Source organism: Canis aureus, chromosome 19, assembly GCF_053574225.1.
Source record: "Canis aureus isolate CA01 chromosome 19, VMU_Caureus_v.1.0, whole genome shotgun sequence".
NCBI classification, from domain to species: Eukaryota; Metazoa; Chordata; class Mammalia; order Carnivora; family Canidae; genus Canis; species Canis aureus.
Genome location: NC_135629.1, coordinates 42,207,778 through 42,225,811, shown reverse-complemented (window position 1 = coordinate 42,225,811; position 18,034 = coordinate 42,207,778). Strand labels below are relative to the sequence as shown.

At 41.3% G+C, this 18,034-nt stretch overlaps 1 protein-coding gene across 27 annotated transcripts in view; it reads right to left on the bottom strand.

Annotated features, from left to right (window-relative positions):
* MAP4 (microtubule associated protein 4) overlaps window positions 1-18,034 on the bottom strand; it is a 204,940-nt gene that overhangs the window by 34,882 nt on the left and 152,024 nt on the right. For 17 of the 27 annotated variants that reach the window (XM_077859059.1, XM_077859060.1, XM_077859047.1 and 14 more), the window contains one exon: window positions 13,773-17,111. The exons of the other annotated variants lie outside the window; for them this stretch is intronic. In XM_077859059.1, coding sequence (XP_077715185.1) covers window positions 13,773-17,111 — 3,339 coding nt within the window. The remainder of the gene's footprint in view (window positions 1-13,772; window positions 17,112-18,034) is intronic. 27 annotated transcript variants of the gene reach the window in all.

The following is an 18,034-nucleotide window of genomic DNA, read 5'->3' as shown; positions in this document are numbered from 1 at the left end:
GGGCTCTTTGTCTAGCTTCCCTTCAAAGAAGCAAAGCTTATTCTGCTCCAGGAAGCTGGCATTCTTCACGAGCCCATCTTTCAGCTGCCCGTCCATGCTGACATTCAGTCCGATTTCATTCAGTTTGCCCTCTGTCCTCTGCCACTCAAATCCAGCTTGGCTGATTTCTTTCGGGGGGTCCATTCGGCACTCTGCAGGCTCACCCTTACAGAGCTGGCTTACAGCAGCAGTGCGAGAGGAAGGCTGCTTGTCTGAGAGCGACATCGTCTCTTCGACTGCTCTCCCCCCTCGCTCCTGGAGCTCTAACACCACCTACGATCACACAGAGCTAGCAGTGACATCACACCAAGTCCCCAGTATTCATGACAAAACCTATCTTTCCCCTGAAGCTCCTCTCTCTTCAGGCAGCTGGCTAAATGTATTTACTAGTGTGAAAGAACAAATGAAAAAGAAAGAACCTGCTACTTTCTGCACAAATGCCACTGTTAAACTGAAAGTGTAATTTCCTGTTAGCTAGCACTCTGTTCAGCTCTGCAATTTACAACACGGGATGGTGCCAATCTGGGTACTGAGGATAGTAATTACTCTGGCTTTCACTGATATAGATACTTGCATACCCACATGTTCACTTATCTGACACTATGCCCACGCTTCCCCATTCACCCACTCAAAAATGGTTTTAAAAATAGGCAAGACTCATTTGCCAATCCCCAGTCATAACCCGTAAAGAACAATGATTTCAGAAAATGGCTCAAAACTTCACTTAAAAAAGACCTTAATATAGTGTCAAAATTGGAGGCATTCATTTCTTAGAGCACGAGTGGGTTTGCTGTCATAGTAACTTATCAAATTCACTTGAAAACTGACAAGTGGAGTTCCCAAAGCCCAGGGAGAGCTTCATCTGTAGCTCTGCACTGTGGAAGGGTTTCATAAAGGGTTCCTTCATGGGTTTCAGCAATATGGGCTTTGGAAATGTGTATCCCAGTTATGAGACACTTGTGTGACAACATACCCCCTTGCACTTTTACTCCTGACCCTGCTCCCCGCTAGTTCCTTAGAGAAGCTGGGTCCCTCCCTCCTGCACCAGCCCCGCTCTTTCTAGCCAGCCATCTGCTTAGTTGCCATGTGAACACACAGGGGCAGCTCATTTTCCTCTGGCAATCTGTGACAGGGCCCACTGCCCCTGTTTAATCTAGCATGACTCTTTGCTGTGCTCACTTCTGAGTTTATAAGCTGTACATTCAGGACTGAAATAAAAGAAAATTCTTGAAAAAGAAAGTTACACTGAAAGGACAGGCCATATTCTACCTTGAAAACAGTTGATTTTTGTTGCTTCACCTATAGTCACTATCATGTGCAAACATACTATACTATGAAATATTCTATCAAGAATATATGAGATGGGGGCAACCCTGGTGGTTCAGTGGTTTGGTGCTACCTTCAGCCTAGGGCATGATCCTGGGGACCCGGGATCAGGTCCCACGTCGGGCTCCCTGCATGGGGCCTACTTTTCCCTCTGCCTGTGTCTCTGCCTCTCTCTCTCTGTCTCTCATGAATAAATAAATAAAATCTTAAAAAAAAAAAAAGAATATATGAGATGCCTTTTTCCAAGATGAAGAAAAGTCAGACTGGATTATTTAAAAGCCATCTGCCATTAACTGCACTAATCTGGTTAAAGTTTTTTAATAATGCTTTTTAAAAAGGGGGGCAAGTTAAGATTGTTCTCTTTGATCTATAAAATGTGACGAGATAACCATAGCCCAGCCCAGGAAAGTTTCCTTAATTGGAGCCTCTGTCTCCAAACACCCTTTTCTCTACTACTCATACCACTCATATAACTTGTCTCCAGTCCCCAGCTACAGCACAGGAACCAGCCACATACACCTTCTGCAGTACTTAATACTGGGCTACGTTCATGGTCAGGAGTGGTGGGGTTGAAATCCTAAAAAAAATGTGCATTTCCATTTAACCTCTGTCCTGAACATAAACTGAGCCTCTTGTTCCTCTTGACCCTAAGCAGTTTAGTAATAATACATGTGAAAGCCAACAAAGGTTCACTGGCAAGGAACCAGGGTCATCTCACTCTGCCATAAAGCTCTCACTAAGGAAAAGAAAGTGAGGACGCATAGTGAAATGAAGGGGGTGCCAGAAGGGTTATGACTCTATTAAATAATTGGGGAAAAAGAAAGATGAGAGTCTTGGATACAGAAAGGCTTGGTGATGAAATATATCTGAATTCTGGCTTCCTTACCTTTTCAATATATACATTATATGTGAATGATATAATTAAGTATGTATAATATATGATGAAAGTTACCATAGCCTGGCAGGAGGCTGTTATTGCAAGCCAGAGATAAATTTTAGAAAATACCTTAGAAATCAGTTATGTCTCAACAACTCCATCCACTCAGAAACTAGTCATTCTCTACCCCCCAAAATGCAGGCACACACAGCCTCAATTCACTGACACCTTCTACCTCTGGTTTATGGGGAAAAAAATAATTAAGCTTGGTTTTAAAATCTCTCTGTGGGGCAGTGCGGGTGGCCCAGCGGTTTAGCGCCGCCTTCAGTCCGGGGCGTGATCCTGGAGATCTGGGATCAAGTCCCGCATCAGGCTCCCTGCATGGAGCCTGCTTCTCCCTCTGCCTCTCTCTCTCTCTCTCTCTGTGTCTCTATGAATAAATAAAATCTTTAAAAAAATAAATAAAATCTCTCTGTGCCACTTTAAATAGTTATGATTCTGACCAACGCACTTAACTACTCCTTGCTTCAGTTTCTTTATCCATAGAATGCAGAGAATCTTGAAAGTAGTTTCCAGTCTCACAGTTTTAACACTCCTACATCCCAATGAAAGGACTGAAACGTGCATCAAGGAATCAAAGGTTGCTATATCCAACTCAAGAGTGAATTAAAAAAAAAAAAAAAAAGAGTGAATTAAACTTGTGGCTCCACTAGCCAGTATGCTTGTTAAACCCCACACCTCCCCATGTGAGGGTGCTGTGTATTGGCAGAAGCATGACTAGGGGAGGTAGCAGCATGTCTGATGAGGGGGGCTGTCTGAGTTGGCTGCCATATTCTGCTAAGCACACCTTCTACCACTGAGCTACACCACCGGTGCCCTTGGCTGCCATATTCTGAAGGGGCAGAAAGAGCCTAGGTGAAGAACAAGCATGGACACACCTGTTCCTTAGAGTCAAATGATTTTTAGTTCTAGCCAGCCTATCCAAACCTTCCCACTGGCACCAATAACAAACAAAACAAACAAAGCTAAGGCAATAACCTTCAAATTCCACTTTTCTTGTCTCAATGACTCTGTAAGTAGCAAAGTCAGCCAAAGTCCAGAAGTGGGAACCAGAAGAATGAAGCTGAACAGTCATAAAGGAGCACATATTCTTAGCACATTTACTTATAAAAAATGTGGTCAGCCTGAAAGATAACAATGATGTGGCATGTGGCTACTGCACCAAACAGAAGCCTCAGAGTTATAAGGCTCAAGGGTCAGAGAGCTGAAGACGCAATGAAGGGGTCTGTGGCCAAGAGGTTTAAGACCAGACGGAAAGCTCAGAGTCAGGTGAGTACCCAAAACATGATGTCTGCTAGGTGCTCAAGCCTGCATATAAGCTTGGTGTCACCAAGAGGAGAACATAAGGCATAATATGAGGACACCCACAGAATCCACTCCTTGTGTCGGTATGAAGTAATAGAACACAAAACACATTTAACACAGAGTATGTACCCACTGGTGTTAGTTTAAAAAACAAAACAAAACAAAACCACCACTAAGAAAAAGCATTTGTGTATGACGTAGGTTTTACCACTTCCAATAAGGGAATTGATGTGGAATGATAAAACAGAAGTCCCTGGACTGGAGAATTTACTGCATGAGGTCCCTTCTGACAAAAGTAGGCAAAAATAAACCACTACAACCAAGAAATACCATACAAACCCCAATTTCAATAATTAACAAATAAGAGAAAATGAAAAGTTAGCTAGCTCTCAAAATCTGAGGAAATAAAATAATATCCTATTCTCCCTATCTCTGAGGACAAGGATCATTTTGTCCTATTTTAAAATTTTTATTATTTTTTAAGTTTTTATTTGTTTTTGTTTTTTTATTAAGTTTTTATTTGAATCACTCAATGCTCATCACAAGTGCCCTCCTTAACACCATGACCTGTTTCCCCCATCCCCCTATCCCCTTCCCTCTGGTAACCATCACTGTTTTCTGTTGTTAAGAGTCTTTTTTTTGGTTTGTCTCTTTTTTCCATTACTCCTTTGTTTCTTAAATGGATAAGGATCATTTTATAAAAATAGTACTGCAAGGACAATGAATTATGTGCTACAGTACAGAATGAGAATGCTGGAAAAAAAAAAAAAGAATGCTGGAACTCCTCTAACTTAATCTTCTATTTTGAAGAAGAGCAAATGGGATCTAGAGGGGGAAAAATGCAGTGGTTTGCCTGAGATTAAATGGTGAGTGAATGGAAACATCACATGGAAGATGCCCAGTTTTTGACTGCCAGTCTTCCCACACCACTGAGCAAAACATCTTAGTCACTAGATGCCTCTCCTTTTCATGGTTTCTTTTTGTTCAGTGAAGACAAGTACCACAGGCTTTAGTTCACAATTATAATTTACCTTGTTGTGATCAATTCAAAACTTCCAAATTAATGTACAATGTGTATATGCATATGTGTCTGGGGTGCAAAGCAAACCTGAAATAAAGCTTGAGAAAAAGAAGCAATGCAGTTAGTTTTAGTGCCTACTTTAAACCTTCATCATGGTCTTGTTTTGTCTTAATTATGCAAAGAATGGGGAAGGTCTGAATAACTTCTTCCTTAGCAATCTTTGGTTATTAGTTTCCCATTCTTAAGAGAACTTAAACTTATGTTTTTGTATAGTGCCTCAACACTGTGAGCTTCCTTCATGGTGCTTCTGAATAGGAAGATAGGTCCTGCTTCGATAAGAAAAAGTGGAGATCAGAGACTTTTACACAGGGAAGGAGAAAGAGTGGCTTAGAGTTTGATTAAGCTTGTGCTTTTATAACACATACCAAGAAAGAAATCACATGGAACAAGAATTACTGGGTTTAAAGATTTCCAAATGACGTGAATGGCACCTGGGGAAAACCTAGTACAGAATTATTAGTAAAATCTAAGGATAGTTCTGTCAGTGCTCTGGTCTGATTCAGAATTACAGACATGGCTTCACTCAAAGAATGCACATTCACCCACAAGATATAACTGTAGCAAGGAACTCAAACCTCCCCCAGCCACTGTGCTATCTTATCAAGTTGGTGGAAGAACAAATAAGAAGTCTTAAAAGGCTGAGCATGTCTAGGCAAAAATAAATATACTTAAGAACCAGAAGGTTTCAATTCTAGACTCAGCTGCCATTGGAATGCCTTTCCTCTAGGTTCTACTTATTGCTATAGAACTCACTTCATGGGATCCCTTAGTGGCTCAGCAGTGCCTGCCTTTGGCCCAGGGCATGATCCTGGAGTCCCGGGATCGAGTCCCACATCAGGCTCCTGGCATGGAGCTTGCTTCTCCCTCTGTCTGTGTCTCTCATGAATAAATAAATAAAATCTTAAAAAACAAAAACAAAAAAAAACCACCCCTCACTTCAATGTCACCTCTGTGAAGTCTCCAAGACCCTACCCCCAAGCTGACTCATGCATGTTTTTATAACATATACTTGCTCTACCCCGTCTTAGGATTCAGCAACTATACCATAATCTTATGTGCCTTTCCTGGAATTACCAGAAAGCGAGATGACCAGTCCATCTTTGCCATCAGGGTGTCCAGCAGTTGGATACACATTAAGTAGGCTGTCAGTAAAGTTCTCTCAGTGGAAGGATGAATGGATTCCTTTTATATGGACTCCGTATCATTTGACCTGACCCTTCCTATCATTAAACTAATCTAGAGAGGTTCTGGAAGGTCCTTTGGGTTAAAGACTTATGTTCCATTCTGAGTCTAAGGAAAGTGCATAGATTCCCATGTGTCTGGTCCGGAGGTAGTTTCTAAGGCTCTTTTTATCAGACCATATAATGACATGTCTAGCTCCCAAGCGTGTTGGCACAGCTTGAAGGTCTCTGATCTCAGCAGATGCACTGGCAGATGTTTCTGTTTTTGCCTGTGCCTTGAGCTAGTATTCAACCTGTTTAGGGCCTTGGTTTTGATATGTTCCACAACTGGTTTCTCTGCATCTTTCCTATCGGTTACCAAGGCAACAAAGTACTTTCCAGATTGACCAAATGTTCCATTATTGTCTCCAGGAAACAATTTCTAATAAATTATCATTATAATAACAGTCAATAATTCTACTGATCACAATGACTGATGATACTCTTTATTAATAAAACCTGAGGCTATGAAGTTGCAATCTAAGTTTCTTACCTGGAAGTAAATTATGTGTTTATACACACATACATATATACAAAAACATTTCAAAGCCATATTTTACTGAACTTCCGAAACATTTCTTAGTACATGTTTAACGAGAAAACTGATTCTCCCTAATTAAGCTTCAAAGATTGGGAAGCAAATAGGATCAAAAAACAAGCCAGCAATCTAACTTATGTGACTCCTGATAAAGATAATTCGCATTTTGGGACTCACAAAATGGAGGCCTGGCTCACATCACAAATCCGAAGCTTAAAAATCTAAGTCTGCATTTTTTGGGACATGCCTCAGTTTAAGGAAACCTGACATGCCAATCACAACCCTCTACCTCAGCGTTAGCTAGCTTACCTTACCCTAGAAAACAGGGCCTGCTAGCCTTATAAGGAAATCACTGACCTCTTGGTCATGCTGTTACACAGTGCCTCTTGTAATGCTATAAAACTTACTCTTGCCCAAAATCCATCTGGAAGAGAGCACCTCTCCTTGTTAGGCACCGTACTCCTCTAATCCGTGGATTGTTTTCCTTTGAATAAAGGACCTCAAACTCCTTACTAAATTGTACTATTTTTGTCATTTGACATCCTAAAACATTAAAATATTTATAGATGGAAAGTCTCCCAAGAAGTAGGACTTGGAAATTCTAACCTTTTGTTCTTCTAGCATAGTACCGACCCTCCCATGGCCTCCCAGAAAAAGAAAAGAGAAGCATCCAACTAAAATAGGTAATCTCACCCCTCTTGATCTCTTCCACCATAAAGTCTAAGATCCTCTGCTTATGGAGGCAACACATGGCTCCCAGGATCCTTTGAGAGCTTATATTCTTCCTCTCAATCTCATCTCAAAATGTCTCACATATCTCCCTGTTTCCCAATTTGATTTATATGCCAGTCACTCCAAAATATTTGCTACTTCTCAAAATAGTCCATGCACTTGTACTTCACTATGCCTTTACACAGTCTATCCCCTAGAACGCTTTACTTGACTTGGCTCCATAAACTCATAGGTCACTAGAACTTGTATTATGGAACTTCTTTCACTAGAGTAAATTATCTGTTTATGTGTTTATCTTCCTATTCTAGAATCCCTGAGGAGTAGAGAATGTTTCATTAATCTACCCTTAGAATGTGGGAGTAATGTTACCCAGTGTCTATTGAATAAATGGACTAAATACTAAAAAGTCCAAATTATGTTGAGTGTCCACTATTTACAAAGCAATAAGCAATGTTTGTGTGACAATTAGATTTCTGTCTAAACTTATGCAAATTACCATCATTGTTAAACAGTTTAAAAACTAACAATTTGGGATCCCTGGGTGGCGCAGTGGTTTGGCGCCTGCCTTTGGCCCAGGGCGCGATCCTGGAGACCTGGGATCGAATCCCACATCAGGCTCCCGGTGCATGGAGCCTGCTTCTCCCTCTGCCTGTGTCTCTGCCTCTCTCTCTCTCTCTCTCTGTGACTATCATAAATAAATAAAATTAAAAAAAAAAAATAACAATTTCAATCTGCTCACAGGTGAAGTGACCTGTTCCAACATCTGAGGTTAAAATACAGGGTAAGGAAAATAAAGGGAAATGCAATAAAGGAAAGACCTCTTTATTATCCACTTCATATTTTACTTTATCTTATTATTATTATTTTTTAAGATTTTATTTTTCAGTATCTCTATACCCAGTGTGGGGCTCAAACTTCTAACCCCCGAATCAAGAACTGCCTGCACTACCAATTGAGCCAGCCAGATTAATCTGCCCACTTCATTTTTTTTTCACTTCATATATTAAAGAAGGAAATATATCCACAACATCAAGAATCAGGAGCTAAATTGTTTATCATTTGTTTTCTGAATCCTCCAATGCTACTGTCACCAGAAGATTAAAGTGACCAGCGAGGGGAGTGTGAGGGAAAGAACCTCATTTTTAAGTAGAAAAATTAATATTTGCTGGACTCATCTCGAAGAATATTCACATGTACTGGTCAAATGAGGCAAACAGTAGCCCAAACTCTTTGAGGGTTAAAAGAGTTTAAGACAATGCTGAGCTTCTTTTTTTTTTTTTTTTAGTAAAGTTGCCCTTTATTTTTTTTAATTTTTTTTTAAAATTTATTTATGATAGTCACAGAGAGAGAGAGAGAGAGAGAGAGAGAGAGGCAGAGACACAGGCAGAGGGAGAAGCAGGCTCCATGCACCGGGAGCCCGATGTGGGATTCGATCCCGGGTCTCCAGGATCGTGCCCTGGGCCAAAGGCAGGCGCCAAACCGCTGTGCCACCCAGGGATCCCCACAATGCTGAGTTTCAAAAAATGGTAGCTACGTTGAGTTGTATGAATTTCCCATTACGGTTCTTTAATATATAGCCGTTTTTTAAAAAGCCAGGGAATGAGCAGGTAAGTGGGAAGAAAGCAGAAAAAAAAGAGGTATTACCAAAGATACTTCTCCGGTTGTAAAATTGTAGCAAGTTTTAAGATTACAAATGTTTTTTTCATCTGCTGAGCATATTTTATTTATGAAACTGTTAGATCTGGGGTTTATAAATTACTTTGAGTTTCATGCCAAGAGAACTTCCCACCATAAACTGACATTCCCAGCTGTTGAAAGAAGGGCTCAGGCAAATTGAAGAAAAAGAAATGAAGCCAGGAAAAAGGAGGCCAGGCTCTAACTATGGCAAAGGGAAGGGCCTGTCTACAGGGATCTGTAGTGACTGTCACCCTCACAGCATATGCCAAGTGCACTGTCACTCACAGCTCTACCTGGCTGCCAGTGAAGCAACTGGTGCGAAGCAACAGCACAGACTTGAGTCCAGCAGAGGGTCGTCTTTTCACATCTGCTCTTCCATTCACAAAAAACAGTCCCAAAGGAAGGCCTTTTCTGCTGAGATGAGCTTCAATTTCCCCAAGTATCATGATCCTCCCTGCCTAGAACATGCTGAATATGTGAAGAAACCTTCTGCTAAAGTTGCCGTAAACTTGAGAGAAGCATGAAAACATAACGAGATGAAACATTAAGAGCGTATAGTTAGCAATATATTCACTTTCCCTATTTCCAAAGAGGATAAGACTAGCAAAAGAGAATTCATTTAGGGGCACCTGGGTGGTTCAGTCAATTGAGTGGTCAACTTTTGATTTCCACTCAGGTCATGATCTAACAGATGGTGGGATCAAACCTTGCGCTGGGCTCCATGCTCAGCTTGAATTCGGCCTGGTCCTTTCCCTCTCCCCTTTCCCCACTTTTTCTTCCTCTCAAATAAATAAATAAAAGATAATTCATTTGTAATTTTTAAAATGTCATTAGGCAGCATATATATGTAAAGCTCAATACTAGTTTTTAGGGAAAATACATGAATATATCCAACAAAGTTTCTGCCTGGAGAATAAAATGTTAGAGTCAAAAGACCTAGATCCCAATCCCAAATTAGCCTCTGATTCAAAATTTATGCCCTCATGATGTGTTTCCATTTCTCTACCTAAAAAAGTGTTTAGTTAGTGCTTAGATAGTAGAATAAAAATATAATGACTAATTGTCAACATTCATCTGTTTCTTATTAAGAACCTAAAATTTCTAGAAGGTTCCTTTGAGGCAAGAATGAGAAAAAGCACAAGCCTTAGAATCAGAAAGTCTTGGGTTCAAATTCTACTTCTGAGACTATATTATCTGCATGACTTTAATGTAAAGAGTCTCCATTTTCTCATCTGTAAAATGGAGAGAATACTTTATAGTACAGTTATGTGTATATGACTAGCTACCTACCCATCAATAGGTAATTAGGCACAGGGTATTCACTCAGTAGATGGTAGTTGCTATCAATCACTGGCAAGCTGAGGGCAGGCAGTTAACACGAATGCTCTGAAGTGAAGAACAAAGAAAACATTTAATAAGGCCAGGTCTAGAACCAATTATGGATGAAACCTCAGAGCCTACATGACCAATGGTGGTTGAGTATGATGGGCCAATCTGCCTGGTCTCCTATCACAAATCACTATACTCCCCATTCCACTCAGTTCCCTGCCTCAGAGCCCTAGCTTGCCTAAAGCTCTATTATCTGCACACTAATCTGCTTTCTGGACATGTTGGAATGAGCCTTACTAGAAACACACAAGTTATATGTGAAGAAAACATCAAAATACCAGTGAGGGAGGAGGGCATGGAAATCTGAATGTGTGAGGTTACTGAACATGGTGCCTTACTGTGTGGTTGGACAGAAAACCTCACCATACAAGACATCACCTCTTGGGTACCTGGGTGGGTTGGTCAGCTAAGCATCTGCCTTCTGTTCAGGTAATGATCCCAGGGACCCGGGATCAAGCCCTACATCAGGATCCCTGCTCAGCGGGGAGTCTGCTTCTTCCTCTGCCTCCGTCCCTCCTCCCTACTCATGCTCTCTCTCAAATAAATAAATAAAATCTTAGAAAAAACAAAAAACAAAAAAAAAACCCTCTAAGAAACCAAGACATCACCTCTCCCTAGGATAACCGACACATTTAATGTGATTCAAAGAAAAAGGCTGACTGGATTTTTATTTATTTTTTACAAAACGACATAATTCTCAATTTTATATGTAGTAATGAACAGGCAGGAAGAGTCAGGAAAACTCTACAAAACAGTAATAAGGTGAGAAGTGGGACTAGACCTATTAAATACGAAAATATATGATTATGCCACACTGTGCTACTGAAGCTTCAATGGAAAGACCAATGGATCCGGAAATAGACCAAACACACACAGGATTATACAGCATGACAACAGTGGCACTTCAGCAGGAGACAGATTAGACACCTGTTGATAGATGATCAAGTAATCCTACGTCACATCTCATGAACGACACAGACACACACACACACAGTCAATTCTACACTGATCAAAGATTCAAATGTGAAAAATTAAAAATAAAAATTATTTTTATAAACTCAGAGTAGGAATGGATGGATGCTTAACTGACTGAGCCACTCAGGCACCCCTAAATAAATTCTCTTTTGCTAGTCTTATCCTCTTTGGAAATAGGGGAAGTGAATATATTGCTAACCATATGGTCTTTTATAAACTTGATAATACACAAAGAAGTCACTTAATAAGTAAAACAGAATAAATCTATGCCAAGAAATAAATGTTCACCTATAAGATCAGCACACATAATAAAAAGTACACATCAGTGGAGAAAGTACAAAGAGGCTAGTGCGCATATTTGCAAGGGTGAGTACATCTCCATGGCTCTATGGGGGACACTGTGGCAACACCTGAAAAAATTACTAATACACAGTCTTCAAACCATAGAGTCTACTCCAGGGTCCCTTTTAATTACACAGATGTACTAGCATAAGTATGACATTCTATATATACAAGAACAGTCTATGTACTTTGTTTCTAATAAAGAAAAACTAACAAACACCTAAATGTCTACCAATAAAGAAGTGGTAAAGTCATTAGGTTATATCCACATGATTAAAATACTGTATACAGCTATTAAGTAAGAATGAGGGGCCCTTCTCTGTACTGATTTGTAAAGATCTGTAAAATAATTGTTAAATTTACAAAGCAAGGCACACCCCAATATGTATGGTGTCTCATCTGTATAAAATCCAGAAATATATATATCATTGCTACCTTATGCATAAATTCTCTGAAAGGATGTAAAAGACATGGTTATAATGGGGTGTCTCTGGAGAAAATTTGGATGGGGATTGATGGAGGGAGGCAGATTTACATTTAAGTGCATATCCCTTCATACCATGGGAATGAACTGATTCAAAATTACTTAAAAAAATTATCTATGAAGAAAAGAATAGATTATCCTTAGGGGAGAGGTGTGATAGAATTATACAAGAAACAACAAATTTTTTCCTGAAATCCACCATTCTCCCCTCAGCCACTCTGCAAGGCTGCCCCTAACATGTAGTCTCTCAGCTTGGCCCAACCAAGGAAGGGCCGTAAAAGTTCTGAAACTTCTGCTTTGCTCACTCAAGAATCAAAACAAATCCTTTTGCTACATTTCTTTGGAAATACTGAGCAAAAAGAAATGGCTAGCGTTCAGAAAATTTATTATGTTACCCTTGGTATCACTGTTGAAACTGAAGAACCAGTCTAAAAACTAAAACTAAAGAACTGGATAGAACACTGGAAATCCTAATGAAGGCCGGAAAGCCCTCTAACATATGACTTCATTTTCTGCCTTGGCAATAGGGTAGCTAATAGAAGATAAAAACAGAAAAGATGAGAATATCTTACACAGATAACGACCTTTACTATTCTCTACTTACACAGCATGTATTCTTTACTGGGTACAAATTCATGCAAAGCACAAACTTTCCCCAAAACGACAAGTCTGTATCATGCAACACATCATCCCTTGACGAAGCCTGTCCAAAACCCTAAGGCCAACCAGTGTTTGTTTTTTTTTAAATTCTGGAGTTAGTAGCTGCATCATGCAAGGTGAGAAACAGCATCATCTGAAGCTGAAAAACCTCAAAGGCTAGGAAACATTTTTTGAAGGTTAAGCTGAGGGAAGCCATGATTAGATGTGTACTTTTTAGGAAAAAAAGAAAGAAAACATTTCTAAATCTCGAAGGAGTCATCTTTCTCAATCTCATTCCAATTATTTGACTGAGGAGATCCAAAAGGGCAAAAATATGAGGACTCCCACACTGGCAAGTTTTATAAACTTGTCCGAGGATACAGGCTGTCTTATGGCCAAAGACTATGCCCCAAACCCTGCCTGACACGCAACTGTGGCCAATGGCCGTGAAAAACAAACTGGTAGATGTGGCTGCATCACTGAGAGATCATATCCCACTTTTAGAAATGTAAAGTCTGTGCCTAGCAATGTTGGTTGGAAGTTAGTTACCGTGTCCTCTTTGGGGAAGACCATTTTCACTGACTAAGAGCAATTTGGATATTCAGTACCACCAGCACAAGCTACAAATATATACAGACAAGAAAATAAATCCCACGCATACAGCTGGACCTGAAATGTTTTCTTTCCTCCTGTGAACCCTTATACAAAATAATGATTAAATCTGGCTGTAAGCTTTACACACAGGAGCCACATATACGTATGGTGTTTTCTTTTCAAATTTAGGAATAGTGGATGGTTATAGGACTTCCGCTAAACAATTTATTGTTTGAAATTCAACTTCCCCTCAAACTCAAGGTTCAGTGCTGGGTAAAAAGGCATGCAACCAAGTCACCAGCCTCTCAAGCTGGACACAGGGCATGCCTTGCCTGCCAAAAACACATAATTAGCAGTTACACATTTTCATGCCAACAAACCAAGGATTAAAAAGGATGATTAGAGTCTGGATGGAACCAAAGCACAAGCTCTTTGCCTTTTGGATGCTGACTCAAAAGCCACAAGCACACACATTTCCCATGGCAGTGTCATACCGCTGGTCTTCAGTTGCTTGGATCTCTCTCGTTCCTGGACTGTAGACTTTGGCAGAAGTGGAGTAAGGCCTCGAGACTTGGTTGGTCTCATGTAGCCCTTCATGGGTTCTGCCATTCTGCTTTTATCTTCCTTCTTCCCTTCTGGTGCCTTTGGCTCAGACTTTTCAGTCACTTTGTCAGGTGCCTCTGAGATCTTATCTTTGGGTTTTGGGAGTTCAGGATGCTTGGAAGTAGTCACTACTAATAAGTTCTCTACCACCTGCAATGGAGTAGCTGCAGCTCTGCCATCTAAGAAATCTGACTGGAATTCTGGTGTTGCCATGGAAGTTTGTTCTGAATCAGTGATTTTAGAAGCCGGGCTAACTTCTTCCACTTTATTTTTTTCACTTTTTGGAGGCAACAGGGCCCTATCTACCTCCTTATTCAAACTGTCTGGGTCCTTGGATTCTCGACTATCAGTATTTTGGTCCTCACAGAAATTGGGCTTTTGTGCTTTGTCTCCTAGTAAGTCAGGAATCTGAATGGGGGCAGAACCTTCTTCAGACTCTTTCTTTTTGTTAACTGGGTGTGTTGGAAAACTATTCCCATCTGCACATGTTTCCAAGACTCTGACCTCACCTGGAAGGCTTTGGTCTTCTACTGACACTCCAGAAAGAAGGTGTCCCTTTGCGAGCTCTGGGATTTTCTCTATCAAATGCTTCGATGCACCACTGGGTACTGACTCAGATCCTCCTAGCACAAGTCCTCTATCCATTCCTGCTTCATTTTTTATGGGATCAGCAAACTCACCTTTATTCTTAAAACAGTTCCCTCCCTGGCAGTTAACTGTTTCTATGGCTGCTGTAAAAGTGAGGGCAACTCCTCCTCCTGTGCTTGCAGAAAGTGCAACAGCAGAGGGGGACTTGGGTCTTTCTTGATCTGGGACTCCACCTTTGATGCAATTATCTACTGCTAATAATTTGGGTATCTGGGCCGGAGTGGTCTCTTGCTCACTTTCTGCCAAGATATTTGGAAAAGAATCACCCTCTTTTACTGTTTGAGAAGCAGGAGTGGGCAGTCCTTCACAGGCTGCTGACTCCAGAGCCTCTGGAGGGGCTGACTTATTCATCAACCCTGGTAGTGTTCTGGGGCAGGTAAATGTGATATTTCTATTTTCGTCCACATAGCCCATTCCTTCAGTTCTGTGGTCCCCTGTGGTTTCCATGGGAACATGTATTTTTGATGCATCTATCGTATTCTCCAGAAGATGCTTCTCGGGGAAACTATTTTTAACCTTTTTGCTTTTTCCATCATTGCTCCTTTTATTTGGTTTGTCAGCCACTGCAGCATGTCCCTTGGCTGCATCTGTCTTATTCTCTGCAGACAGAGCTGAAGGAACAAATCCTGCCCCCTGGGTTTGGCTTTGGCAGCTCACATCTGTCACCTTGGTATCGGGTTCAAAAACAGCAGAGTCCTTCACTATGTTTGTCTTGTTCCCACCAGGAGCCCCAAGCTCAAAAGAATTAACCTCATCATTCCTCCCCTTTTGGTCACCTACTTCCACTGTGGGAATAGCTGATGTATGTGAGGACAAAAGATCATGATTTAAGGGGAAAATGCAGCCTAAGTCCTTGTTTTGATGAGTAGTACTATCAGCATCTCTATCCTTCCCTACAAAAGGTGGGTTGGGGGTTTCCTCCTTGCACTCCATTCTAGCAGGCTGGGTGAAAGAATTGTTTTTGAACTTTTTGGTTTTGCCCTCATTACTCCTTTTTTTAGGCTTTTCAGAAATCCAGGGAGCTGCCTCACCACTCACCCAAGGACACTTTCCTTCCTTGTCCTGGTTACTGACACCCATATCTCTTTCTGTCCTAGTGCCAGAAGTCGTGCCTGACCCACTTCCCAAAGGAATAAACATGTGGGAGGTGCTGGCCCCCCACACGTCAGCTATCTCTGTAGGCTCCCCCATCACCACTGCCTCAGTGAGACTCACTATGGGCCCTGACTGCTTTGAAGAAAACAGTTCCTCACTCTTCTCCCCAGAAGTCACTCTTTCAGTTTTAGGGGCTGGCTCACTTGCTGCAAGAACAGCTGGGCCATCCTTCCAGCTGTCCAGAAGAAATGGTGGCTCAGATCTTGCTCTTCCCTTCCCAGAACTGGCTCTCACTTTCCCAGAACCTGCCCTTCCCTTCCTGCTTCTGCCATCCCCTGCCATTCTCTGAACAGGCTCTCTCTCTGGCCCAAGCATCTGAACTGCCACCTCATCCTGCGGCTGCCTAGAAGCCAAGGTGCCCATCTCTTGGCTTAGCTTGGGAAAAGCTTCCTTTGTTAGTTCTTTAATCTCTTTAGCTCCTTCAGAAAACCCTGTCTGTCTGTCCTTTTGCAATGTAGTCACTTTACCTTCATCATCCCCTTCTTTTAGACTACTTCCTAATGAGGAAGTTGCTGGCCAAGTGGGTGCCAGGTGAGGCAGTTCTTCTGCCACTGTGGGTTTTGAACACCCCCTCACAGCTTCTTGGTCTGAGAGAGGAGAGCAACCCTCTTTGGGTGTGCTCTCCAAAGGAATTTCTACTTTGTGTGCAGAAACTTGTGTTGGGGGTCCTTTCAGATCAGGTGAGCCTACTGTTTGGCTTTCATCCACGGGTGTTTTCAGGTGGGGTGCGGGCCCTGGTTGGCCTTCACCTGGCTGCAGCCATTTCTGGCCCCGGCCCAGGGGTACTGACTGGCTACCACTGACCTCTGCTTCTACTCCTGGCTTGGGCTGAGACCTTCCTGCAGTTTTCAGGGGTTCTTCCAAAGGACACGAAGGAATGCTGACACTTTCTGAGACAAAGTTCTCAGCTACCAGCTTCGTGGCTCTGGACTCCACTTCACATTCCTTTTTGAAGTTTCCTCTGGATGCCAGTCCATATTCCATGCCCATAGCAGTAGGCAGGCTGGGAGGAACACCTGACTTCTGTGGGTCTACTGCAAAGGGATGACCTTTACGGTCATCTGCACTGTCATCATCCCAAGGTCCCCCAGCCCGGACTTGAGGATATCTCTTTTGCTTTGGTTTCTTCTTTTTTTTCTTCATCATCATTGGTGCACTATCTATATCCCAGGCCTCCCTGCCAAGATCTCGCTTGGGTTCAAAGAAGTCAACATGAATAGTTTTCCTTTGGCTCCCCAGCTCACCACAGGAAGACGAACCAGAGACCCAACCCAACTCAGACAAAGAGCAGGTGCCCAGCCCGGGATCAAGAGTCTTCCGTGGAGAAGAGACTCCCAGCAGCTCAGAAGGGACCCTGGCAGGCCTGGGCCGAGTGGACCTGCGGTCACTGGGTCTGCATACTTGTTTGTCTTGTGTGGGAGGGGTACCTGTAATACATGAAGTTGGCCAAAATTCCAAACAAAAAACTTCTTGTTATTGTTTAAAAAAAAAAAAAAAAGGTCCATTTAACTGACTTAACTGACTCAGTTAAGTCTATTTCACCAACCCACATACTAATTTATTTAGGAAAATAGTTTTTTCTAAAATATTTCTTACCCTTAACTGGGATTAGCAAATATTTAACAAAGATCATCATCTCAGGTAAAGAAAAAAAAATTCAAACCAAGATCTTCAAACCTTCTATAATAAGTAGTGTCTGTAAATTTCATCAGCTACTTACTTATATTTATCATTATTTTTAATTGGTACATAATCCTCAGTTCTGCAACAAGATGGTAAGCTCCTGCCTCTTTTTGCTGACATGTGTTAATCAACTGAATGAAATACATATGATTTTGTGCAGAATTTATAATTCTAAGAGTCTGTCACCAATATTATACTTGTCAAGCTAACCAGATCAACTTTGGGAAACAGACCAGGAGGCCAGACTTATGCTACTGGGGGGGAGAAGGAGGAAGAAGAAAAAAAGAGACTGAATTAGTTATTTTGGCTAAAGAAACATCTTCATCATTCCAGAACCAAAGCCTCCTACTTTGAAAGACAAATGTGTTAGATTTCAATGTTCTGTTCCTAAATGTACTTCCCAAAAGATAGAAAAATATACATAATGCCCAGAAGGGTAATGAATTAGAACAGTTAGGATAAGTATCCTTGGAAAAGTTTCAAGAAATCAAGTTGTCCAACCTCTTATCTCCAAGTCAATGCAGCATGGATTCAAGATTCTGGGAAGAGACTCACTAAGAGCAGGTGTAGGATAGCTCTTGTCAAGCCTGATCCAATGAAATGATTTCAGAGAACATTGAAACACTTAAATAGTACTTTCTGTTCTTGTTTTTACCCTCTAATGTCC